The 27,152-nt window shown below is 41.2% G+C and overlaps 2 protein-coding genes across 3 annotated transcripts in view; both read left to right on the top strand.

The window, feature by feature from the left end:
* LOC112115074 (tumor necrosis factor receptor superfamily member 6-like) overlaps positions 1 to 15,925 on the top strand; it is a 17,602-nt gene extending 1,677 nt beyond the window's left edge. The window contains exons 1-10 of one of the 2 annotated variants that reach the window (XM_024212043.2): positions 930 to 1,545; positions 2,187 to 2,292; positions 4,927 to 5,058; positions 5,291 to 5,402; positions 6,096 to 6,169; positions 6,820 to 6,930; positions 8,427 to 8,452; positions 10,247 to 10,576; positions 11,339 to 11,393; positions 14,118 to 15,925. In XM_024212043.2, coding sequence (XP_024067811.1) covers positions 1,453 to 1,545; positions 2,187 to 2,292; positions 4,927 to 5,058; positions 5,291 to 5,402; positions 6,096 to 6,169; positions 6,820 to 6,930; positions 8,427 to 8,452; positions 10,247 to 10,576; positions 11,339 to 11,393; positions 14,118 to 14,416 — 1,338 coding nt within the window. In that variant the 5' untranslated portion in view covers positions 930 to 1,452 and the 3' untranslated portion in view covers positions 14,417 to 15,925. Of the gene's footprint in view, positions 1 to 929; positions 1,546 to 2,186; positions 2,293 to 4,926; positions 5,059 to 5,290; positions 5,403 to 6,095; positions 6,170 to 6,819; positions 6,931 to 8,426; positions 8,453 to 10,246; positions 10,577 to 11,338; positions 11,394 to 14,117 lie in introns of those variants that run through there. The other variant, XM_024212045.1, reaches the window with a different exon arrangement.
* Positions 15,926 to 19,336: 3,411 nt separating this feature from the next.
* CARS (cysteinyl-tRNA synthetase) overlaps positions 19,337 to 27,152 on the top strand; it is a 47,293-nt gene continuing 39,477 nt past the window's right edge. The window contains exon 1 of the mRNA XM_026660156.1: positions 19,337 to 19,403. Within this exon, the coding sequence (XP_026515941.1) occupies positions 19,379 to 19,403 (25 nt within the window). The 5' untranslated portion in view covers positions 19,337 to 19,378. The remainder of the gene's footprint in view (positions 19,404 to 27,152) is intronic.

Genomic DNA, 27,152 nt, shown 5'->3' on the forward strand with positions numbered 1-27,152 from the left:
GAGCTTCTTAACCCTTTACAGGTAAAAGGATTTTGGAGTCTCTGGCCAGGAGGGATTTTATAGTACTGTACACAGGAGAGCTGTTACCCTTCCCTTTATAGTTATGACAGAAGCAATGTGGGCTCAGACCAGCAACCCCCTAAATTTGGTCTCAACCCGCTCCTGGTTCCACTATGCTGCACTTTGGAATGCCAAACTGGCCCTTTCCTGTGTGTCATTGGGCTCCTATTATTAGCTCTGTAGCTGTTGCAGTGATAAAAGAAGAACTTCTAAGTTCTCTTGATCCTGTATGTTTCCGAAAGGAAAGCTCTTTCAGAGAAAGAGGGGGTTTGATAAAGCATCTATCAATGGAAGGGGTCAGGGATGGATGGTCCCTGATTTTTGTTTTAAATGTAAACTCCCTAAATTCTGTGTTTTTACAGTTCCTACTACGATTTAGCTTGGCCTTGCTATGCTGCTTGTATTTGCTGTAGAGCAGGGGTTCTCAAACTGGGGGTCGGGACCCCTCAGGGGGTCGCAAGGTTATGACATGGGGGGGTCGCGAGCTGTCAGCCTCCACCCCAAACCCTGCTTTGCCTCCAGCATTTATAATGGTGTTAAATATATAAAAAAGTGTTTTTAATTTATAAGGGGGGTCGCACTGAGATGCTTGCTATGTGAAAGGGGTCACCAGTACAAAAGTTTGAGAACCACTGCTGTAGAGGCTCCAAGTAGGGATCAGGAACTCCTTTTGCTCTGCTCTGTATAGCATACACATAACAAAAGTCAGGTCTGTGCCCCAAAGAGCTTACAATCTAAATATGTAACGAGACAAATACATGCATACAGATGGAGGAGCACAGGGAGACACAATTTTTCTATCAAACTAGCTACTGTCTCCCGAGGAGGTGGATTAACTACCCTTCCTATAGGAAGTGTCTACACTGAAGCGTAGACCAGCCCCAAGACACCGACTGAGTCCAGTGTGCTATAGGAAGGCTGTGTTGGAGCTGGGAATTAAACCCAGTCTCCTGAATCTTGGGCTAGAGCACTAACTCCTGAGCCATCCTTCCTCTTGAAAATCAAAATCATGAGTCATTGACAAATTGCTAAACAGCTCTGTGCCTCGGTTTACCTAACTGTAAAGTAGGGATTCATATTTGTCTCCTTGCTTAGGATGTTGAAAGGCTTTTTAATTAATGTGTTTTTTAAAGTCAACATGTAGATCCTCAGGAGAAAGGTACTACTGAAGTGTGTATTTACTATTTATTTTATTTAGTAACAAATTTAATTTTCTTTTGCTAGGGATCCAGTTTCTGAGTATGTGTTATGGGCCTGAGATGTGGGTGTACTGTATATTTAGTACGAAAAGGCAGGGAGAAGTGTTGTAGGTCACCTGTAAAAAGGGGGAAATTGGGGGGTTGCCCCTTTTTGCTTCTCTATGTTGTGTGAAGGTGGCCTGAAAGTTGTGATATGGGTTTTTTCTCTTGTAATTCTCTGCCTTGTTTTTTCATGCTGGAAATTGAGGTCCTCGGTAGGCTGGAAGACTGGGAAACTAAAGCAATGGTAATGTGAACTAATAGTCAAAGAGATGTGGAGTTCTAGTCACACCGTCAAACACTTTCATTTTGCTTTTGTTTGTTTGTTAACATTTATTTAACTTGAGTTAATGCTGTTGCTCCTTCTGCTGAGGTAATAGAGCACACAATAGACATGCTCTCAGGCCTGCCCAGTGATCCTGCAAAATCAAGAAAGACCAAACTTGATATTCCCGACTCTTCCAGAGTTGGGGGAGGGGAGGAAATCTTAAAACCCCAAAACTCCTTTCAGGCTTCCTTTATACGCCGTAAAGGGAACAGGCCTAATCTTAAAAAAAAAAAAAGATCTTTTGCAGGTCACCTTTAGGCATTCTTGCAAAAACAAAGCCCACCTTGAGATTACAGTGTGGTGGTTTTTGGTGGTGTTTTTTTTTTAATGTATTCTGTTGCTTGCTTTACATTGCTCATGCCCCCATCATGCTGTTTTACCCTTACTGAACCATTGCAGGTACTTGTGACTTGAAAACTTAGCAAGAGGGAATTTGTGTTTCCTCTATTTCTTGTTGAAGTCTTTAGAATAACTCAATATGTCCATAGGCCTCTCACTGAGAATGTACAATGTCATCGGGGGGTTTGTTCATTCGACACATTGCCGTGTATTTTCCATAGGTTGAATCATCAGCAATATCTGAGAGTAGAGCTGAGCCAAGCAGCCGCAACTGTGGTGATGGAGAATATCTGCATCAAGGCTACTGCTGTAAATACTGTCCTGCTGGTAAGCACTTAGCGATCTGTAGTTCACTTGGCTAACAAAGCATTTTTCAGAGATGATGTGTGTACTGGTTGGTTTTTATGCTGTAAGATAAAAGCAATGAGAGAACAATACATGTTTGCAAAAGCCAGTGAGTGCCATTTTATGTTGTTCCTCCTCCTATTCAGCGATGCAACTCACTTTAGAATGGTGTCCAATTTTTCACAAAATAGGGTGTGCCTGGGTGACCTTGACAGTTGGTCAGGAAACGTGGGCATGCTATAAAAGGCAGAGTCTAAGTCAATACTGAAGGAAGCTGTTCTAGCTTTGCAGGGTGGATAAAAACCAATGGTTTTTTTTTTTTTAATCAGGTTTTTTTGTATTTAAATCTGATTTTTTGATAGGTTTTTTCCTCAAAAAGCATTTTATCTAAAGATAGTTTTAATTAAGATACATTATAGCTCAAAGATATCTCATCATGGAACAAGGATTATAAATTCTAATTCTATAGTATGAGACAATATATTCATGTAATGTTTAAGAAAAGTTTTGTAAATGAGTTCCAATAGTTCATGGATTAGGGACCCAATCTTATGGGGTTCCACAGACTTCTGTATAGATTATTTAGGTTAATCTTTCTATCTACCCAATGGGACTCTGTGCTCAGTCTAGAAGATCCCATCAGAGATGCTTAGTTTTGCAGTTCTCAAACTGTGGATTTGTGTCAGAAGTAACATGCTTGTTAACAGCAAAAAAAAAAAAAAAAAAAAAATAAATAATATCTAGAGGTGAGAACTAACAGACCTCAACTCTATTATCCCTCTGCAAATTTGTGTACGCAGAGTCAATCCCTTACCTCTCTCTAAAAGTGCAAAGTTGCAAAAAGTTCAATGAATAAATGCTTGTTGGGGGCGGAATAGATCTGGAAAAGGAAAAGTCTGGAGATAAATGTGAGAAGCGAGGGACATATGCTTGTTTTGTTAAAATATTATGTGTTTGCTGTTGAAGAAAAAAATCCAGAATACTTAATGTTGTTGTTTTAGTTAAATAAAACAATTTAAATGTCTGTCTGGTGATGTTCTCCTCCTAATACAACATGGCAAGAAAATCCTCCAAATATTAATGATTAACCTGTTGAATTGGAGGTAGTTCACTCCCAATGACTTCATAAATATCTGCTTCAATTACCTTTGGTAAATGAAATAACCAAACAATCATTTCTTTTTTGATATAGTTGTAAAACTAATCTGAAAAGTTTTCAAAATAAATCACTGTTTTGAAGTGTATGGTATGTACCTTCTAAAAATGAAACCTACATCTATCTCTGAGTTGTGAAGAATATGTATTAAGGTTATAACAATCAACAAGAATGCACTTCTATGAAGAAAACCATGATTAAATAGAGTCTTCCTGACTAGTGATTTAAACCAATTTTGATTTAAATCAAATTCACCCTGCAGCTTTGTCTGAACTCTTGAAAACTGAGCCAATGCCCTGACCACACATTTTATTCCCCCAGCATCACCTAATTGTAATACTGCTTGTCAGATATAAACACTCAATACCACCACTCAGCAGAAATTGTATATATTTTAAATCTACATGCAAAACTTTCTTTATTTTGTAAACTATATGCATGTCCATCTTGGAGATGGGTGTAAAATTAATTCATTCTTTATAGGGCCATTTTCACTTAGCTTTGTGGCAAGCTGCAGTCTATCCTCAGTTTGTTATAATCTCATGAGGGTTTCCCTGTGGATTTCTAAATCTTGTGAGTGAATTTAGTACTCAAATGTCAAATTCACCCTTGCACAGAGACCTTGAACAAGGCATATACATTATTTGAATGTGACTTGAGCCCTGTTTTAAAGACTTAGGCCATGATTGTGCAGTTGATAGCAGATGGGCATAGCGGCCTATCTGAGTGCTCTCCACAGGCTCAACAGTTCACCCACATGGTATGAACTGCAAGAGCGGAGCCACAAGTAAGATTTAAGTGCAGTGTAGGTCTCATGTGGGGTGGATTTCACTCAAAGTGAGGAGCTAATGACACTGGTTTCAGAGAGAGACAACGTTAGCCAGAGCTGTATGAGCTCCTCTACACACTATCTACCACATCAGTCTCACCTGAGGCACTTTCACTAATCTATTTCTAGCCTGTTCTGAGCACAAACTGTTAGTTGTGCTGAACTATGACAAACTGCTTATTAACAAATAGGGACGTGAATACGTTTCCAAATAGAACTAAGAAAAACATTGAAACAATTATTTTATTGCTAAAACCTTCCATTTAAAAATAAAATACAGGCATCTTTATAAGTAGAGCATATCAGAAAAATAACAAAAACACAGGGAAATATTATTGATGGAAACTTTTGTAAAACATTTTCCCCTCTATCTATAGAGGAGGAAAAACCCCAAGCCTATTGGCTTTTTATTACTAGTTATTTACTTGTTTTTCTAATGTTATCTGGCCACTGACGTCTAAGTGTTCTTCCTGGTTTTGTTGCGTATACTTAATCTCATTCAGCTCCACTCCTTGCAAGGAGTGGCTGAAAGGAGTCATGTTGCAGTACGCTTGAATCCAGTTAACTGTATCCTAATACTACTTGAGATATACAGCTATAGTGTTGAATTTCTGCTTCTCCCTTTATACAGGCACTTATGTTAGTGAACACTGCAAGGTTCCACATACTGAAGGAATTTGTTACCCTTGCACAGATGGAGAGGATTATACTGCTCATGCAAATGGCCTAGACGAATGCATACGATGTAAACTGTGCAAAGAAGGTATAGTACAAAGCTTGGGCTGATCTGTAAATACATTTGGGTTGCTGTGGGCAAAAGCTTTGATATTTTTTGTTCCGCAGAGAAATCTGTTGCCTCAGTCCCCTTGCTTATTTTCATAGATTTAAGAACACTTACACTTTTTTTTTTTTTAAATAACTTACGCTTGGTAGAAAAGAAATCACAAATTCAGTTTGATTACATATGTAACTTGTATGATTCTTATTTTTCTCAGATCAAGTAACTGTGAGCACCTGCACTTCGACGAGCAATACTGAATGTCAGTGCAAGCCAGGCTATTTCTGTCCTACTCTAGGCTGTGAGATGTGTTACAGATGCAAGTCAAAGTATGTACAATAACTGATTTAGGCAGTTGTCTTCCATATAGTACAGTAAAAAGTAGACCCTAGCTCCTCTAAATGCTTATCCACATGTTTACCTTTCGACACGTGAATAATCCCATTGAAGTCAATGGGGCTGCTCATGTGTTTGAAGTTAAACGCATGCCTGAGTGTTTGTAGGATCAGTGCCTAGAACTGTATGTATATAAGTATTGCTGTCGTGTTTTGATGCTTATGTTGGGAACATTTGTGTCCAGGCAGGTTTCCTGATTCCTTCACCTGCTACATTTGAATAGGCTTTGGAGTGCTACCAGTTAGGACAGCTAATGTCAGTAGAGCTACCCAGAATCTTATAACATGGGGCCAACTATTGAAGGAGACTAATTATGTGCGTGACTAGTTAACACTTCCTCTCAGTATTATTTCCCTTTGAATAAATATTTGAGTACATTAATCTCTCCCCATGGACTTCTGTGTTTTTGCTGTGCTGCCACATAATCTTCTAGCATCCTTTATTCTTCATCTGTTTTTCAAGTACTCTTTCTTAGTGACTGACTGGTGAGAACAGACTACTTTTTTTTTTTTTTTTTTAATTTGCACATTCTGTCCATGTATATAAGTTATTCCTGTGAGAGTAGGAGTGAGCACGAGTACAGATTTGATTTTGTAACATAATTATATTGTTATCATCAATTGTAGGTGCCCAGAAGGGAAAGAAATTGTACAAAAATGCAATGCTACAGTTGACCTGGAGTGTGGCCATCCTCCCATAGGTACAGTATAAACTATGCTTAGGGAGGTCTGATGACTTTCTGACTCTTCGTAGGTAATTCAAAAGCAGATTATAAAAGTGAGGCTTTGAAATCCTACTTTTAAGTGTTTGACGAGCCTACGTAATTCACACTGGCAGCTGCTAGATGGAGACAAAGACTCTCCAAGTGTGGGTTGTGTAACCAACCAATATTCGTGGTGATATTTAAACTAGTACAGGGGACTTGTCTTGGTAGAAAGGATTACATAGTGGACACGCCTTTCCAAGGTGTCACATTAACACAGTTGAAAGCTATAGGTAGTATGCCTTTCAAATACTCAGTTAAATATTAAAACCTGAAAAATATCTGTTTTTTGGCATAAATCTGAAAAGAGATCAAATGTATTGAATTTCTTTTCCCCTGTAGATTCCCTTCTTCTAGCTTTTAATTTGCACTGATACACACCAGCACCTAGATACTCTAATGGTGTATTAATATCTGAGAGATGGTGGTTTTCTTGGGGCAGAGACTAGAGGTGTCACTGTAACAAACTGCTGAATTTCACAGGCATTAGTCTCTATTGTTATCTGCAGCATCAACATTCTTACACTGTAAAAATAACTGTCTTATGGGTGGCTTTAGTATTTCAAGCTTGCTTGCTTTTTTTGCAGGGACTGCGACTACTGCAGGTTGGATTGCTGGGGTCATCGTGTTCATTGTTTTTGTGGCTGGGTGCCTTCTTTTATTTAAGAAAAGGATATCGTATAATAAAACAAATAAAGGTAATTAAAATTCGTTTCCATGGATAACCTGAGATACACAGAGACTCAAGTTTCCAAAGCTAAACGAAGTAAGAACTGAGGTTGTCCTTATGGCTTCTGCCCGCCCTCGCTCCAAGCCTCTGCACTGCTCCCAGAAACGGCTGGCATATCCCTGCGGCCCCTGGGGAGGGGGTCTCCATGCGCTGCCCCCATCCCGAGAGCTGACTCTGCAGCTCCCATTGGTCGGGAACTGTGGCCAATGGGAGCTTCGGGAGCGGTGCCTGTGGGCAGCAGCGCGTGGAGACCCACTGGGCCCCCCGCCTAGGAGCCGCTGCCAGAGGGGTGTGCCAATCGCTTTTGGGAGCCGCCTGAGGTAAGTGCTGCACCCCTGCCCCACCTAGAGCCTGCACCCCAACCCCCTGCTCCACCTAGAGCCTGCATCCACACCCAAACTCCCTCCCGAGCCCACACCCCCTACAGCACCCAAACTCCCTCCCAGATCCCGACCCCACACCCTCTCCTGCACCCCAACCCCTGCCCCAGCCGAGCCCGCAGCCAAACTCCCTCCGAGAGCTTGCACCCCACAGCCCCTCCTGCACTCCAACCCCCAGCCTAGAGCCTGCATCCCAACTCCCTCCCAGAGCTCGACCCTGCACCCCCTCCCACACCCCAACTCCCTGCCCCAGCCTGGTGAAAGTGAGTGAGGATGGCGGAGATCAAGCGACGGAGGGAGGGGGGCTGGAGTGAGCAGGGGGCGAGGCCTTGGAGAAGGGGCAGGACGGGTGTGGTCTCAGGAGAGAGACAGGGCAAGGGTCTTTGGGTTTGTGCAATTAGATAGTTGGCAACCCTACCGGGCAGGCATATGGAAGCCCTGGCCGTGCCGGAAGAGCGCGCCCAGCCAGCGCAGCTGGCAGCTCACTGGGCACCAGCCAGCACAGGTGCAGCACCGCCCAAATGTCAGGCGGACCGCGTCCGCGCAGGCGCGGCTTGTGTGTGCTTGGGGGCCCATTGACCTGCCCTGGGACCCAGAATTGCTGTCAGCGGGCCTGCTTCTATCCTAGCTGCATCTACAGCAGGAGTTTTGGTTGACCTAATTATGTTGCACAGGGCATGACATTTTTCACAGCCCTGAGTGATATAGCTAGGTTGACCTAAGTTTTAGGTGTAAACCAGGTCTCTGACTAGCTTTTGGAACTGAGGCCTAAAAAATGTTAAAGATCATAGACTCTGAATAGATTATGTGGAACTAGACCCCAAATGGAACTCTTGGTTAATATCTACCTAGTATGTACACTATGCCTCATCCATTTGTGCTCCAGTAGATTTGACCAGAAGGGAGTCCTTCAGTTCCTTGAACTTGTCAGCCTGCTCTACAGGTTACCTACATTTAAACTTCTGGTTGAGATTGAGAATCTGTGTCAGAGAGTTATGCAGTGTAACCAATGTACTAATTCAGCTATATTTAAACAATATAACTTCTTAGAGAGAGTTTAATTTATATTCTTCATGTGTTTCAGAAAACAAAGATACAGAAAAAGATGTGGTAAGTTTCCTTTGGACACATGCTATTTTTTCTTTTACCTGTATGTTAATTGCATAAAAAAATTTTAATTAAATTGAAACTATCTGTTTAACTATAGATGATACACACCTTAGTCACTTTCTCTGCCCTGATTGCTGTTGTATATTGGGACACTTTTCTTCACTTCATACAAAAAAACAAAACTTTTAGGTCATCTAGTTCACCTCCTGTTAATGTTGGATTGTACTCTACAATATAATGTATTCTTTAGTGTCTTGTTTAATTTCAAATGCCTGATATGATGGCGCTTCCAGTACTTCTCTTGGAAGAATATTTCAGAGCCCTAATACGTCTCTATCAGGAAGCTTTTCCTGGTAACCTAACTTTTTCATTCATTTCATTAACTACATACCATTATTTCTAGTTATATCACCTTGTAATGTCCTAAATAGTTCCGCTTACATATTAGCGTTTACACTCTTCAAATGAATATCAATAGTTATATCCTTCCCTCAGTACCCAACCATTAGTCAGTGCTTAGCTTCTTTCTCTCACTTTAAAAATAACTTGTGTTCTTACATGAGTAGTTCCATTTGAGGTTGATAGAACTCATAAAGTGACCAAGATTTTTACCCTAATCTCTGTTCATAAATCAATCCCTGTATGGGGTCCTGATCCATGCTTGGTGTTTGGAGACACTGTCACAATACAAATAAATAATAGCCCCATCATTTTTGCTGCTCTCCTTGGAACACTGCAGTTGTAAATATCACTGTGATATTGAGATGCCAAGAACTGCACATGTTACTTAAAGACAACCTGCTAAAGGAAAATAGTAATTTGTAGGGAATTTTGGCAAAATCTTCAGTTTCTCTCTTAGGTATGTAAGGAGCTCCAATTTTTGTATTTGGGTTAGTGTAATACTAGATATAATTGGAAGGCACAGATAAGACTGTCTCAGTTACCTTTTTAATACAGACTTTTACTTAAATAATAGTAAGTAGAGAGACCGTTCAAAGACATTTGTTTATTAACTGGTGTTCCTAGGACAAGTTTAAAAAACAAAAACTCAATTCTGCAAGATGCCTTAGGGAAGTCAGTCACTTTAAACTGTGTGTGAAACTTGAGGCCCATAGTATGTGGCTCAACTATCTGAGCACCCACCTGTGTTTTGTCATTGTTTTTGTTCTGAACTTGCTTAGCAAAGCAATAGGTTACAATAAAGATGCAGAGAGAGTACAATCGGTTTAAACTGGGGTAGTGGTAAGAGCTGGGGAAGTATTCTGCTCAGGTTCTCACAGGCCCAGAGCAGATCTCTCTGTTAAAATGATCAGCAGTGAAATAGTTAATGTTTACATTTTTAAATGCAGTTAAACTTCAGAGTTAATATGAAATGTGGCTAGCTCACCTCCCTGCCCCTCAGCCTACTTGGCATGGGGTCGGTTATATGGATGGAGAGTGCAATTTAGTGCTAAGGGAGTTATTGTAGCCCTTTTTAAAAAAAAAAAACAAAAACAAAAAAACCAAAATCCTATTTTCAATAGATGTGGCTCTCCCCTTGCCTAACTACAGAAGCTCACATGTAACTTCTTTGCTGTTCTGTACAGGTCTAGTGATTAAAGCTGCTCCTGTTTGTCACTTGTTAACACTTTAGCTTCTACATTTTTATATGGGATGTCTTGCTCGCAATGAGACACTAAGTATGAAATGTTCTTCCATTGCAAGGTTCTTGAGAGCTTGCCTACAAAGTTATGTATGCTTTAGTAGAGCACTCTTAATTAGCACTCTTTAATAGGTCACTCTTATTCCTTACAGGAGTCTGAGGATAGCACTGAAATTTTCTTTGCACCAGAAATGGAGAATGCTAACGCTAGTGCATCCATTTTAGAGATCCAAAACTCTGTTCAGAGTCCACCAGTTTTAGCAGTTTATAGTCCTGATTCTGCACTAAGAAATGAGTTGCCTGAGGATACCAGTGTTGCCTTTTCTGAGAGAAGTGGCCTACTACTAAGTAGTGAAAACAACTCATGGGAAGAGTCTTACCACAGGACTGCAGGAAAGTCAGCACCAGTAAAGCCTCCAGACAAGCCCAATTTTGTCTTTCACCCTGGACTGTCAAATGGTGGGATGTCCGTATCCCAGATGGTAAGTGGGAAATGCTCAGTGTGTCATGAAATCTGTTGTGTAATCTCATGGAAGCAATGTAATAGCTGCTTCTTTTAACATCTAGAGCTTCCTAGCTTGCAGAATCAATTGGTAATAAAATAGACCCCACCACCACCCAGAAGGAAATGAAAGATGCTTATCTTTATTTTTAAAAGGGAGGTATGGGAAAATTTGTATGTTTGTTGAAGTGGTATCAGAAATTTCCATAACTCATCCAGTCAACATGGAAACATTGTTTAATTAAGTGACTGCTATACTCTTCTTTCCATTGCTCAGTACCAACAAGGAAGATAGTGTTGTTTTTTTGTTGTTGTTTTTTTTAATACACCTCTACCTCGATATAACACGAATTCGGATATAACGCGGTAAAGCAGTGCTCTGGGGGGGCAGGGCTGCGCACTCCGGTGGATCAAAACAAGTTCGATATAACGTGGTTTCACCTATAATGCGGTAAGATTTTTGGCTCCCAAAGACAGCGTTATATCGAGGTAGAGGTGTACTATGACCGATATACTGCTGCATACCTTATTAGCTAGTGGCAGAGCTGGATTTTCTGGCTGTGCAGTTTTGTTTACATTTTATTCAGGTTTTTGAACTTGAGTTTATTCTGTGAAACTTTTGAATTCTCATACCTACCGTTATAGATACTGTGAAATCAAATCACCACATCAAGGATAGCGATGGTAAATGAGCAAAGAATATTTTGTTCTGTTTGAATAAACATAGATGCTTATATTGCAGGTCAGGGATTCTGAAGCCAGGCCTCATATAATAGTTAAAGAGCTTTCTCAAGAAGGTGAGTAGTTCAAGTAGCCCACCTTATTAGGGATCTAAATTGGTAATAGTCAGCAGAGTACTGGGCAAAATGTGACTTTCTGTCTTGAGTTCATTGTATGTAATTATGGGACATCTGAATGAGAGAATAATAGATATTAATTTGTTTAAATGTTTACAAACATTTTGTCCTGCTTACTGTATTAGCACTTCTAAACTGCAGATTGTTTGCTGCATTTTAATTTTTCTACTTCTAAGAAATTGCTTTAAAAACAAAACACCCTCCACCTCACCCACCCACCCACCCACACACACACACACACACACACATACATATATATTTCATAGCAATTACCGTATATACTCATTCATAAACCGAATTTATTTTTTAGTAAAAAAGGGAAGCACCAGAGACGGAGGTCGGCTTATGAACAGGTATAGAGAGGGAGAACTGGGACACAGCCTCTCCCCCCAACAGAGGGAGCAAGGAGAGGCAGCAGAGACAGAAGGGAAGAGGCTGGGCCAGAGTCTCTCCACTTCTGGCCACGCTGCTCTCCCCCAGTCTCCAAAGCAGCTGCAGCTGTGCTGCTTGGCCCCACTCCCCAGAGCAGGCTGTGGCCACGCTGCCCGGGTGCCGGAGCATGCTGCGGCCGCGCCGCCCAGCCCGCTGGAACATGTGGCTGCACCGCCCAGTCTGGCCCGCCGGAGCAGGCTGCGGCTGCGCTGTCCAGCCTGCCGGAGCAGCTCCAGCCAGGTCAGAGACATCCTCCCCTGGCCCTCCCCAGATAAGGTGGGAAGGGATGGGATGGGGAGAGTGTGGGGGTCCCGGGCTGGGGTGGGGTCATGTGAGGGGTGGTCACAGGGGTTACTCCCCTGACTCCCAGCTTCTCCCCTCAAAAAAATTTCCCCACCAGTTGCTGTCCCGGCCTGTCTGGGTAAGCAGCTGGCACGCCGGGACACTTTGTTTACTTAGGTTTACCTCCATGCCTGTGGACGCTTGAGGTAAACAAACCATCTCAGACCAGCAGGAGCTTATCCTGATGGCCCGGGAGCCAAAGTTTGCTGACCCCTGAATTATATGGTCGGTTTATGAAATTTTCAATTTTTACTTCTCCGTCTTGGGGGGGTCGGCTTATAAACGAACAGGCTTATGATCAAGTATATACGGTAATTATTTCGAGATAAGGACATCGCTTTTTCATAATATATTCATAGGGACATGGGACATAGGACTAGAAGTTACATTATGGGTCATAGAGTGCAGTTCCCTGCTATCACAGGCAACCCCCGTCATATATTCATGTTGTTAAAGATCACTATTCAAAGTGTGTGTCAATAACTTTAGGAACAGTAGCTTTTTAGAGCTAACCATGCTCTAGTAAAAGGTCCATTTTATGTACCAGCAGTGTAATCTGTAGCATGTCATGTAAGGACAGAACAGAGGGGTTTTTTTTTGTACAGCAGCTTTACCATTCAAACAAATAAAATGCCAGGGTGTATCAGATACTAGTAAATATACCAGTGAACTGGTATATTGTGTGGCACTGAAGGAAGTAAACCATGTTCTGATTGAGGGTACTGGTGATATCAGACTTACCTTGGCAGACTATATCACACTGATAGCTGTGTAGATGGGTGGGTAAAATTAATTGCTAAGAGTGGTCAGAAAGCCATCAAACGTGAACAAGGACCTTAAAACTACAGTGAAATCTGTACAAAAGGCATCTTCAATAGACTACCTCCCATCTTAAGAGACCACTTTGAAGTATGCATATTGACATCTTTGTCCTTTTTTAAAAGATTGTTTTGAATAGGAAACCAACTGGTTACTTGTTCCTTGGGTATTTACTTAGAACAGGCTTCACCACTTTTGTTGAACTGAATCTTTTTTTTTTTGTATTGACTTTCAATAGTATACACAGGTTTTTATTTTTAACCTAAAACAGTTCAGGTTGTGCTAATCAGATTCCATAAAATATATGGGTACAACTTGATTTTAAAATCATACTCTCTGCTCCTATCCTACACTTGGGGCCTGTTTACACGGTGCAGCAATGTGTACCAGAGGGGTGAGTTCTAAAGTGCAGCTGTTTCACACTAACTGGCCCATGTAGACCCACCTGGCACACACTAAAAGTCCCTAATGCACATTAACATAGTGCAATTTGACCCACACTAAGGAACTTTTAGTGCGTGCCAGCAGGAACTACATGGGCCAGTTAGCATGCAATACGGTGGTGCGCAGAGGAATTCATACCCCATGGCACTGTGCAGCAACATTATGTAGACAAGACCTAAGTTGTGTGTTAAAGGAATAAAATGATTCAATTTAGAACAAATTAGTTATGCTTTTATTATAGCATAAGAAAATTTCAGGTTTATGCGTTTCCTGAAGTCTATGTAATGGTGCATTTTATCTTCTACAGATAGCTACCATACAAAGTAAAACATACTTCTCTATTTGTAGTCCCAATTTATCAGTAGCTGGTTGAACAGATACTGTATAGGCCAGCAATGCAGTGTCGGACTAAATGGGGTATATTGCTGAAATACTCTCTTGTTAAGAGTTTGTTTAAGCCCTTAAATCAAATTGTGTGCCAGGGAATGTTAAACTACAAAGGGGAAAGGCAGTAAAATGGCACATGAACCGGATTTATCTGAGAACCTATACAAGTGTACATAGGCATCTAGAGAAATGGTCATTTTAAAATATTCAGTGATGCTTTTTTTTTTTTTTTTTTTTCAGCATTAATTGAAAGTTTTTATTATTTTATAAAAGAAGTGCCACCACGCAACTGGAACACGTTTATGAGAACTCATCTAACAGATAATGAAATTGATAAAACAACGTTTGAACATCCAAAAAATATTGAAGAGGGATATTATCAGATGCTAATCATTTGGAGAAACAAATTTGGAAATGAGGCTTCCATTATTAAATTATTAGATAGCCTATGGAATATAGGACTTAGAAGGTCTCATGAAAACATAGTAAACCATTTAATAAGTAAGGATATTATAACTCTGCTAGAGGCCAAAGACTAATGAGTATACTATTATCAACAAAAAAAAACAAAAGAATCTGTAAACTCTATAGATACGTTTCTATATGCAACCATGCTTTAGTGCATGGTGCCAATTTTTTTTATTGTTGGTTTAAGAAAACTTGAAAATATCAACATAAAAACTACTGGTAAAACAAGTAGAGAAATGAGTTCAGATATCTTCACTGCAACTCATGTCATCTAGAATAGCTGAGTCTCAGAAATGTATCTTACAAGACTCTCTACTTGTCATTCGTTAAACACAAGGATTCAAGTAGCTGTGTTCACTGAGAATGTGTCCTGAGTTGTAAGACATGGGTACCCTTTTCATGTTCAGTTGAGGAAAGAACATAAGTGTACATTAAACTATATAATAAACTTTGAACGCTGTTATGTCTTAGGAAATGCGAACTGTAAGGGGAACCCCACAGTAACTGGATGGAGTGATATTTGTTGTTGTTGAAGGTTTTGAAGTATATTGTCATTTTGTTATCTGCCCTGATAAACAGGACCAAACAACATCCAGAATCTTAAGTTATTTTTTATATGCAGTGAAGAATGTACTTATAAGAACACTGTAATGTGAAGAGATTCATAGAGTTTTATGCCAGAAGGGAACATTAGACCATCTAGTCTGATCTCCTGTATAACTCAGGTAATTAAATTTCACGCAGTTACCTTTGTATTGAGCCCAATAATTTGTGTTTGGCTAAAGCATATCTTCCAAAAAAAATCCAGTCTTGAAATGAAGACAGCAAGAGATGAAGAATTCACCACATCCCTTGATAATTTGTTCCAAAGGCTAATTGCGCTCACTGTTAGGAATTTATGCCTTATTTCTAATTTGAATTTATCTAGCTTTAGCTTCTAGACATGATTCATCTAGTAGAGAAAGGCAAAATAAGAAAGTACCTGGTATTTTCTCCCCATGAAGGTACTTGGATACTGGAATCAAGTACCTCATCTTTTTGATAAGAAGAAAGAGCTCTTTAAGTCTTCCACTGTAAAGCATTTTCTGTAGTCCTTGAATCATTTTTGTGGCTCTTTTCTGTAACTTTTCCAATTTTTCACACCAGAACTACATGCAGTGTTCCAGTCTCACTGGTGCTGTATACAGAAGTAAAATCATCTCTCTAATCTACTTACTATCCTGTTTATGCATCCAAAGATTACATTGGCCCTTTGCCACAGCATCACACAGGGAGCTTATGTTCAGTTATTTCTTTACTGTGGCCCTTAAATCCTTTTCATAGTCACTGATTTCCAGGAGACAGTTCCCCATTCTGTAGATATTGTCTGCATTCCTTGTTCCTAGATGTAGAACTTTGCATTTGGCTTTGCAAAGTGCATTTTGTTTGAATGGGCTCAGCTTACCAATAAACAGTAAAAGCAATAAATACATAAAACAGTCTATAAATCTGTTTAACAGTACATTTAAATGCTGTATTGTTTTTATTGTCCAATCTAAATCTTAAAATTATACAAATGGAATTTCTACTTAAAACCTATTGTTTATTATGTACTTTATATATTTTGCTATTAAAAGATTTTCACTCTTTTAAATGTGCTGTCATTTATGAATGAATATTCTATCTCTAATTTTGAAGGGTTTTTTTAGTAATTGGGGACTGTGCTTTTAAAAATAATGCTATTAGTAGTATTGGAGCAATTCTGTTTTATGGGCTAAATACATTGAGGTAGTAAGATTAATCATCTACTTTTTCCTGTCCTTGGACTGAACTGAAGAAGTGGTTAGTGACTATTTGTGGTTATGGGATTGTGTGTAATATCCCACATCCTTCAGTGATGACTTTTTGTTGATTAAATTCACAAATTCTTTACCAATGCCTCTTTTTAAGCCTGTCTGCGTTAGTGTTTTAGCCACTGGTTTAGCTGCACCAATGTATGTATCTGTGCTAGTGCAAAATTATTTCACTAATGCTGAAAGATTTCATAAGCTTCTTAATGCTTTTAGGATCTCTTTTTCAGCCCACAGGGAGAAAGCACGTTACCAGATAGACCAGAATTTAATGCACTTCAGGTTTCAATCCATATATTAACTTTCGCTTTACTGAAGTACTATAATATTGAGGAATTGTTACACTATTAAGGGGTAAATAAAGCAAGAAAAATCTGAATTCAATCACTGCGTCCTTGCATATTGTACAGGAACTCCTCACTTAATGTTGTAGTTATGTTCCTGAAAATTTGACTTAAGTGAAATGATGTTAAGCGAATCCAATTTCCCCATAAGAATTAATGTAAATGAGGGGGTGATGATGATTGTGAAGAGTGGTTGAGGTGGAGGAGTCAGAGGGTGGGATGTTTCGCAGGGAATGCCTTACTCACTGCTAAATGAACTAGCAATTGACTGAGCCCTCAAGGGTTAACTCTCACACTCTGCAAGGCAGCAGGAAAGGAGGGAGGGCAGACAGACACACACACCCTGTGTTTGAGAGAAAAAATGTGCATTTCCCCTTTAAGTAGCTGATCCCAGGCTTAAATACACTGCCTTGTTAATTAAATCAGCTTGCTGAGACCTGAGACCGCAGCTACTGCCTAGAAGCTCCCTCTGTTGTGTGTCCCCCCTGCAATATGGAAGATGGGGTAAGTGGGGTGTGGGGGGAGAGGGAGACACCCTGACATTAGCTCCCCTCTTCCCCCCTCCCCCCATACAGCAAGCAGGAGTCTCTGGGAGCAGCTCCAAGGCAGAGGGCAGGAGCAGCACATGGCAGTGCGGGGAGGGACAGCTGCTGCACAGGGAACTTAGGAGAGTGGGGGGCTTCTGGTCCACCCTGGTTCCAACCACCTTACCAGCTAGCTGCAACGGGCTGCTCTTCCTGCAAGCAGTGGGCAAAACAGGTGGCTGCCAAACGACAAGGGAGCATTTCACAACTTTAAACAAGCATGTTCCCTAATTGCTCAGCAACTTATAATTGATCAGCAACTTAACATCGAAACAACGTTAACTGGGATGACTTTAAGTGAGGAGTTCTTGTACTGGCATACAGTAGTACAAATGATGTAGTAACATCATCCAATAAATAGATTCCTTTGCTATCTAGGCAATTGCCACAAATGTAACTCTTGGGTATATGTACACATCACAGTATGTATGATCCTCTGGTTAGAGCTGTGGTCTTCAGCCTGTGGGCTGCTTGCAGCCCAATCAACATACAGCTGCAGCCCATGTGACATCCTCAGGGCCATACAGGTAGTGTATATATTGTGTGGATGCATAACACAAGGAGAGCTGCATATGTGGCCCACAATGGTAAATAGGTTGAAAACCACTGGTTTAGAGGAGCATAAACACTTCCCTTCATGAGCTTGCTTATCATGATGCTCTGGCTAGAACTGAAACTAAGTAACATCAGCACTGTTAAAACAATGGCCTACTCCTTACTTTGATTACCAAAGCAGACAAGTATAGATATTTTAATACTGTTGGCTAGGAATCATACCTTCTTCTTAGATAAAACTAGATTCCTCATTATGCATGTTTTCTTGATGAGCTGGAAGAAGAGTAGATAAATACAAATCCAGATTTGTAAAAACTTTTCACAGAAAAACAGGGAAGCTGTCATTCTCGAACAGAGCAGTCCCTATCTTGCTAGCAATGACCCTGGCAGGCTGGATCCCTCAGAGTGCAGCAAAATCTGCTGCACTGCATCTAGCTCCTCTGTATTTTAATTATGGTGCATCTATCCATTTGACTTCTAGCTGTATTAATTTGCAGCTATATAATATGAACCCAGGCTTTCAGCTTGGATCTGCAGAGTTGTAGGCAGCCCTAGCGCTGCAGGAATACTTCAACACTGCTCTTCTGTGCACAAAATATCTATAGTCAGCCAAGTGCCTTCTACAATTCAGCCTCTACCTGCTCTTATCTTAAGCTCCTTATGGCAGCTGTGTCATTATTATAGCAACCATGATGGCATGGGTAAATTGGATGAACAGAAACTAGAATTCTCTGTAGTGCCAACTCTTGTGTGATTTTATCCCGACTCTTCTGATAGTTGATGTTTTCCTTAAAACCACCACTCCCGGAGTCATCTGATTCAGAGAGACTCCCACCTTCCGTTTTAAAATACATGCACGTTTCTAGCCTTCGTGGTTGCGGAGAGAAGCTGCCTTGCACGTGTGACCTGAGGATGCCCTAAAGGCTCAGCAGCCAGAAGGCAAATATAGAGAACCCACGATTTTTTATTTATAACTCATTATTTTATGCCAATATCAAGGTTTTGGGGGTGAGGAGGGGGTAGGGTGACCAGATGTCCTGATTTTATAGGGACAGTCCTGATTTTTGTGTCTTTTTCTTATATAGGCTCCTATTACCCCCCATCCCACCCCACCCTGTCCCAATTTTTCACACTTCCTGTCTGGTCACCCTAGGAGGGGGTCTGACTCATGGTGTTCAGCATGCCAGGGGGTGGCAGCACTGCCCACCCTGCAGAGATCATGGCCTCCTGGCCTGGGGTGTGTGCAGGTCCTTCCCCCATTGGCTCAGTGGGGCGGGGAAGCAGAGCAGGGGAAGCTCTCAGGCTTTAACTCTTGCAGCGATGGGGGAGCACAGTAACCCTGGCCAGCCCCTCCCCTTCTTTGCAGGGACCAAAAAGCAGAGGGAGGGGGAGGAGCCTCACAAGCCCCGCCTCCCAGAGCCCGGCGAGGGAGGGAAGGAGCTCGCAGACCCCACCCCGGGAAGGGGGGCGGCAGCTGGCAAGGAGAGACAGAAAAGGGCCATCCCATTCGCGCACGCGCACTAAGCTCTAGTACCGCCGGCTCCGTCACGTGACTCCGGCGGCTTTGGAGATGCGTTTCTCCCCGTTGCCCGGTTACCCTGCGGTCACCGGAAGTGTCGTAGAGAGGCGGAGCAATGGTTTTCCATCCGAACGCGGTCTTGCATCAGCCTGTGAGAAGAGTTGGCTAGACGCGGCAGAGCGAAGTAGGAGGAGGGAGCAGGATGGCGGCAGCCGGCGGGGAGCCCAGTAAGTGCCGGGTCCCGGGCTCGGGCGGGCTCGGCCCCTTTAAGGCCGCTCCAGGTGCAGGGCAGTGTGGGGTGTAGTGTCGTGTCTCGGTGTCCCGTCGGGCAGGTGCGCCGTGCCATGGCAACGGGTCACCGCGTCCTCGCGCCTGGTGCCCTGCCAGAGCCGTGTGTCCCGGCGTCCTCGCCGCCCGGTGCTGGGGCTGCACACGGTGGAGCGTGATGTCACCGCACCCTGGTGCAGCGGGGTGTCGTGTTGTGCCACCAGTGGCCGGCTCTGGGTCATCCCGAGGCATAGCTCTGACCTAATGTGTCGTGGCAGCTCTGTGTTATCCTAGCACTGAATCAAGACGTTGCTGTGCTGGGATGTTGTCACCTTGCTCCTGCAGGATCTGGAATGCCCTGTGATACGCTGGGGTGAGCCTACAAAGGCCAGGACCGTGGCAGGTGTTCTAGCCGTGGTTTGTGACATCAGATGCTTACTTTTTTCTAACATGTCACAAAGGGGCAGTATGAATTCTGTGTTGTTTCAGGATCTCGAAGACCTAGTTTAGTGCATGTGAAGGTCACTCGGGTATCTTCCTGCCATATGAATCAGCAGTAGTGAGACACAAAGGCTTATCAGTTGTTGGGACTGAGAAATGTAAAGATATTGGATTTAAAGATACAGCTTTCAAAGACACAAATGGCATTTAGTTATCTAACTACCCTAGGTGCATAGCTGTTATTTGTGCCTTTGAAACTACACCCTGGAAGGTTAGAGAAGATGCTATCGTGTAATAAGTCCTATGGATCTTAAGCTTCCGAGGCAAGTGTGTTGGGTTAGTGGTAGCACAGTGAGACTCTACAAGGCAAAACTTGGGATACCAGCAATACAAGCCTGAAGTACCATTACTGATATGTAAATGGCTGGGAACCCCTGTCATATAAGTTAAATATCCTTAAATTCACATGTTGTCCCTTCTCCTTTGTCTCCTAAAGTTGCTTTCTTTCCTGTTCATTAATCATAGTACTATATGCCAATGGGACAGACTCTTCTAATGATGGGCTCTACAGGTTATAAGAATCAGTGCAATATGGGGTTTGTTTCCGAGGCATAAACTTGGCACACATGATTGTGTTTAAAAGCAAAGGAGTGACAGTCTGCATTCCAGACCCCTTACATAAGACCTGTTCTACAGAATATCTCCTACACTCTCCCCATGTGAGCCATATTGTGGTACTTTTTGTGTGCTCCTCCTCCTGCCCCTTATGTTTCAGGAAGCCTCCTCTCCAAGGGAAGGTTTTAAATAAAAATGTTTGGTTTTGTAAGAAGAGTTTTTTTCAGCCAACATTACCAAAAAGTCTTGCATAGTAGGATTGCCTATGCTTAAATATGGGGCATGGATGTGCAGGACATTGCTAATTAATATGGGAGCAACAGCTCAGGTTCTCCTGGAGTAATTGAAAGTGTTCTATCTGGGGAGTATCTGGTGTCCTTCCAATCTTCTGAAAACACCAAGTTTTTTTTAAAAATCAGGGTTTATTTTAGTAGAACAATTCAGAGTTTTGCGCTTTTAAGTTATTATTTACTATATATATTGTAGTGCAGCCCCATTGTGCAAGGCACTGTACAAACATAAAACAAAGTGATGGCCCCTTGACACTTAGTGAAAATATTACCAGTAGTTCTATTTTACAAGTAAGAATAATATTCTCATATTCACCAAGTGGCTGCCAGTACGCCTCTTCTTTTTCTGATTTATTTTCAACAGCTTAAATAAGAATAATTGAAATATCAAGGCATGAGCTTTTTTGAAAACTTTTGGTTCAGTTTATTATAAGGGCTACCAGTATTACTTATTGCTTAAAAGTCCACTGTTGAGTTCTTTAAAATTTAAGTTTTTTTACTTAAAAATATATATTTGCATAGTCTAATATTATTAAACATTTTTTCATGAATTTTTGTTTTGAATGTAAGTATTCTCCTCCAGTGTTCCACCAAAGTACTGTAACTTCAGGTAAGTCTATGCTGCAAATGCCTTTTGGTGGTGTCTAGAATACATACACTACTTGCCAACCTAGCACGGGTATAAATAGCAGTGTAGATGGTGAGGCACTGCTTAGGCAAATGGAGTACAGGCATGCCTGAGCCCTGTGGGTATGTACTCAGCTGTATCCCTACATGACTCTCTACAGCCCAAGCAGTGCCTCTCTATCTATGGGCCTACCACAGGGAAAGGCACATGGAGTGAGGGAGCTGCCGGAGACTTTCGCCAAATTCTCCCCTCTGCCAGAGCCTTTCATCGATGCATGTAACTACACACAGCAGTGTGTACACGGTCTGCTTTTCACTGTGGCATGTAACTGCACATATCCTACAGGCCTCTGTAAGTGGTGTGCAATGTAGAGGTAACCTTTGAATTAGTTCATGAGAATTTGAAAGTGAAACTGACTAAAAAACAAAATGAAACTGACTACATTAGCTCCTGCTTTATTTGAGCCTTCCATTTTACAATCCCTATTGTCAGAAACCAGTTTATGCCCCCAATATACATCATTTACATTGAAATATCGTCTGTTTATCTGAATGAATTTCTATACCCTCCATTCTATTTGTATACATTCTTTCATCCAGCAGTTGCAAAATTGTTATGAAAATGTAAAAAGCAACAAAGAGTCCTGTGACACCTTATAGACTAACAGACGTATTGGAGCATAAGCTTTTGTGGGTGAATACCCGCTTTGTCAGACGCCGAAGTGGGTATTCACCCACGAAAGCTTATGCTCCAATACGTCTGTTAGTCTATAAGGTGCCACAGGACTCTTTGTTGCTTTTTACAGATCCAGACTAACACGGCTACCCCTCTGATTGTGTGTCTGGCTTACTACATTTTCATAATCTACTCATCCACCTTTACCATGTGGCTGAGGATAATTGGGGGGTGGGGGGGAAATGACTCGCCTCCGATGAGCAGAATTTTTGCAAGGCTCCTGTAATCTTTTCAGTGATCAAGATGAGTAATATGCAAAATGTAAACAGGCAGAAGAAATGGTGAACAAGTAATCTGAACTGGTGTTAGTAATACAGCAAATTATAGTTTTATAAATACTATTTTTAAAGTGCCAATCACCCTAAAGAATGCAGAAGAGAACCAGACCTTTAAAGTGTCTTTTATTGTATATAAAATAAGAGTTTTATGAATCTGTATGAATATTTGTAATCATTTCCCATTGCCAATGCTTTTGCAGATAGCAACCTTCTCTGTAGCAGAGATTCCCAAACTGTGTCCATTTGGCTTGTACAAATCACTGACAATGTTAGAGGAACTCCATTGAATGTGCTGAGCCCAAAATAGCTGGTACTCCACTGAAGTAAGGGATCCCCATATATTTGTGTGTGGGTACTCTTTTCCTCTTTAATGTCCTTTCTGTCCCTGCTGTGCTGACAATGTTTTTGACAGCAGAAGGGCCTTATAGAGAGAGAATACACTTTGTTTGTGGGATTCTTGTCTTACAGAAGTGAGAAACTGATGACACTGGTATCATTTAAGTAAAGCTATCTAACTAATGGATTGCATAACAAGATTTCAAGGTAGTTGTTTTTAATCTTTCATGTAAATGGTATGTAGAAACTAATATGTCTTAGTCATCAGCTTTGTCTTATTTCAACATTCCATACAAGGTCACAATGTCATATAGCATTAGGTGGCATAATTTTCTATATATGGAAAGTAGAACACATTGACAATTATATCACATGGAGGGTTCATACACCTATATTAATTAGCATACCAAAAAGTAGCACTTTATTAGTCTCTGCAGTGAAACTAAGTGGTGCTAAACTTTTGAACATTGGGGAAATTTCAAATTTGCTACATGTTAATAGTTAGAAAAATAAGAATTTTTAAAAAGTTATGTTGCATCTCAACTACTGATGTTCAAAGTGTATATTTAAAAAGAGAGAACTACCATTGGGTGATTTAATAATTGCCAATGGATCATTCCAATCAGATGAGTTTTAATCCTGTGTTCAGTGCTTCTGCAGCATTCTTGTTCTTCTGTAGAGAAGAAGCTGCCTATCATGTTGAATTCTAATAGATTATTTGATTTTTTTTTTTCAGTATGGACATTAATACATTAGGGAATAGGATGGTGGGCTTTTTTCATTGTGGTATAAATCAAATTTGAACTTGGTACACTGATTTTTTTCTTTTAATTTAAAAAAATAGTTCAGGCTTTAAATGGGTGTGGTGGTTTGTTTTGTTTTTTCGCTTGAGAAGTTCTGATCAATGCAATCTGAAGTGTTCTATGTGTACAAAAGATATGGCATGAAACCTAGCAGTGCAATCATTCCCATTCTGCCTCACTAATATGCTTTAACCTTGTTCTGGAAGGATCACATCTAAGTCTGAGAGAGGGATGTTTTATTCTTTGTGTTAATTCACTTGTACTTGGGACTGCCACCAAGAATAGTAAATGTGGAGGTGACTTCTGGTATAGCTGTTGACCACCAGGATGAACCGGACAGAGACCAATGTATTTTATATGTCAGCAAACAATCATTAGATTGTAATGACTGTTGAATTTTGGCTGAATTGAGACAGTAACCTAAAAGTAAAAGATTGTATCTTATTAGCAATCCCCTAAGCCATCTAGATTCCCTTGCATTCAGAAGGACGCATGTGCTTTTGTATCTCTCAGTTAGTTGATGCCTTTGTGTAAACAGAAGACACAGGATACTATACAACTTCCCTTTCCAAATGGTTTCAGGGTGTGGAGGAAAAAGATCATTACTCAGACTTACCAAGTCTCCTTAATTTAGTTAAAGTTCATACCTGCAATAATACTTGTCAAAAAGAGTGCTGCCTCCTTTACAATAACTTAAGAGGTTTTTCTGAGACTTATGTATTGTGATATGAATCTTTCTCCTAAGGAGTATGTTGTTTTCCTGATCTTTCATACACACCATAAATATATCATGGGGCTCATCTGGCGATTCAGATTTCAAACAGATCGACCAGTTTACATCTTACATTAATGAATGTTTCATTTTGTAAGCAACTACTAGAGATAAGAATAAATATTCCAATATTTACAAACATGAACCATTTTGAGAGAAATTAAATTTATTGGCCAATCTTAATCCCATTTATAAGATTGCACATATTGTCTAGTTAAAACTACATATATCCATTTTTCTTTTTACTTCTTATCCAACATGGATAATACTGCATTGACTTAAATTTGAGGGAGATTTTTTAATGCATTGAGCTGACTCTTGAGTGTGTGTGTGTGTGTGTGTGTGTGTGTGTGAAGTATGCAAAGCAACTCTTGTGACTGTGATTTTTCTGTCACTGGTTCTGTTCATTGCACTAAACTTTAAACATCTGGTATTAAATCCTGTGTATATTTTAAAGGGTCAAATACACTTGTTATCTCACTAGCATTTGTACATCATCCCTCTATATTACTGTCTTCTCAAAAGGTTGCTTGATGTAAATAGACAGTACATGCAGTATTAGATATGGTTTTAGAAGTGTAATTGACTAATATTTTCCTCTTTGTTTTATAATTCTAACTGCCACAGTTCTGCATTGCTTCCAGTCATTCGCAGGGACCAAATGAGCAGCTGAAATATTCCATTAAAGCGAAACAATTATTCGTTCCCCATAGGAAATGGGCCACACACAAAATCTCAGTCTCAGCTGATAATACACTTCTACCCCGATATAACGCTGTCTTTGGGAGCCAAAAAATCCTACCGCGTTATAGGTGAAACCACGTTATATCGAACTTGCTTTGATCCACCGGAGTGCACAGCCCCGCTGCCCGTAGCACTGCTTTACCACGTTGTATCCGAATTCGTGTTATATCGGGTCGCGTTATAGAGGTGTACTTACACACATCTGGAAGAATCCCCCCCCACCTCCAGAGTTCCCACACCCACTTGTAACTATTGCTTTTCCCTTCAAAAGCTGTGCTGTGGCAATAAGCTTAGTGCTACGGAAGCTATATGGAAACTTCCCTTGTAGAACAAGATTACCATACTGTCTTAGAAGTAAAAAATTGGTTTAGTGGCCTGGAACATGGGATTTGGAGACAGGAACTCATGTGTTCTAATCCTGGCACTGACACCAACTCATTGTATGATCCTGAGTACATATTAATTTTTCCTTTTCACTTATGTACCTCATGAGATAGTTAGTTTGTTAACGTTTGTACAGTGTTTTGAACATGGAAAGCACTATAAAGTCTAAATTGTTAGGGAAAGGTTTAAGGCTGTGTATACTAATGTGAGTGCTAGCACAGATTTTATAAATGCCACTGAGAGCAAATCACAATGCTTTCTATACACAGTGGTTCTCAAACTTTTTTTTTTTTTTTTTTTTTTTCACGGACCACTGGAAAATTGCTGAGGGTCTCAGTGAACCACTTAATGATCTTTCCAAATGTGGTTTGTACCATTAGCTAACTATTGTAAAGTGCTTTGGATAAAAGGGCTATATAAAAATAACTTAATGATAAATGTTTTTTTGTTCTACAATTAAAAGCACACAACTCATATTTTAATATCAGTAGTCTTCCCTTTCTGATGCAATGGATGTGCCCTCTCTCCTCCACCTCAGCAGCTCCTGAGCTGAGGCTGAGAAGTGGGGGGAGGTCTCTCCCCTGCCATAGCAGTCACAGAGCTGAGGCTGGGAAGGAGGGCCATCTCTCCCCTGCAGTCGCAGTCCTGGAGCTGGGGAAAGTCGCCTCTTTCTGTGTCTGCCGCAGCCCTGCACATCCCAAATTCCTCCCACCCCCTTTTCTCACACCGCTGGCCCCTCCCACCTACCTCCTATTCCCCCCCCAGGCCACCACCTCACTTTACATGTGAATCTTCTCCAGGGTCCAGGCACCTAATTAGCGGAGTCACGTCTGCGTGGCTCCACTAATTAGGTGGGTGGCCCTTCATTCTCTTGTGTGCGGCCACCCAGGCATGCAATTTAGAGGGAACTATCCGTGGACCACCTGAATGGAGCTCGCAGATCACTGGTGGTCCATGGACCATAGTTTGAGAACCTCTGCTATACAGTACCTTATTGTGAGTGTCCCTCCCAAACCACAGAACTTCTCCCTTTGTAAATGTGCTATGCTCTCTTAAGTATAAAAGTTACTTAGTGCTTGTAAAATAAACTGTATAAAACAAAACCTGTTTTACATTTGCATGATGGAAGATGAACTGAGTAAGTCATAGGGAAGAATGGGGGTACATATGGGATAGTCTACCATCTCTTCTGTCAATTAATATAACTCCTGTTCATTTTAATGCACAGGGCCAGCTCCAGGCACCAGCACAGGAAGCAGGTGCTTGGGGCGGCCAATGGAAAGGGGTGGCACGTCCGGGTCTTCAACGGCAATTCGGCGGCGGGTCCCCTCAGTCCCTCCCGGAGGGAAGGACCAGCCGCTGAATTGCCGCCGAAGAATGAAGCGGCGCGGTAGAGCTGCCGCCGATCACGGCTTTATCTTTTTTTTTTTTTTTTTCCCCCTTTTCCGCTTGGGGCAGCAAAAAAGCAGGAGCCGGCCCTGTTAATGCATATTACATACACATTTGAGGAAAGAAACTGATGCAGGGGGGACACAGGTAGTAGCACCGATGGCTTTAATTTAACATTCTGCAAACATTTGTCAGTCAGAGCAAGTAGGGGAAAGTGGGCATGAAATTAGAACCCCACACTTAAGCCCCAGTCCTGCAAAGATTTAAGTATACTTTTATAGATTTAAGTACAAC

The sequence above is a fragment of the Terrapene carolina genome, unplaced genomic scaffold (genome assembly GCF_002925995.2).
Source record: "Terrapene carolina triunguis isolate 2854851 unplaced genomic scaffold, T_m_triunguis-2.0 Scaffold715, whole genome shotgun sequence".
Lineage (NCBI taxonomy): Eukaryota > Metazoa > Chordata > Testudines > Emydidae > Terrapene > Terrapene triunguis.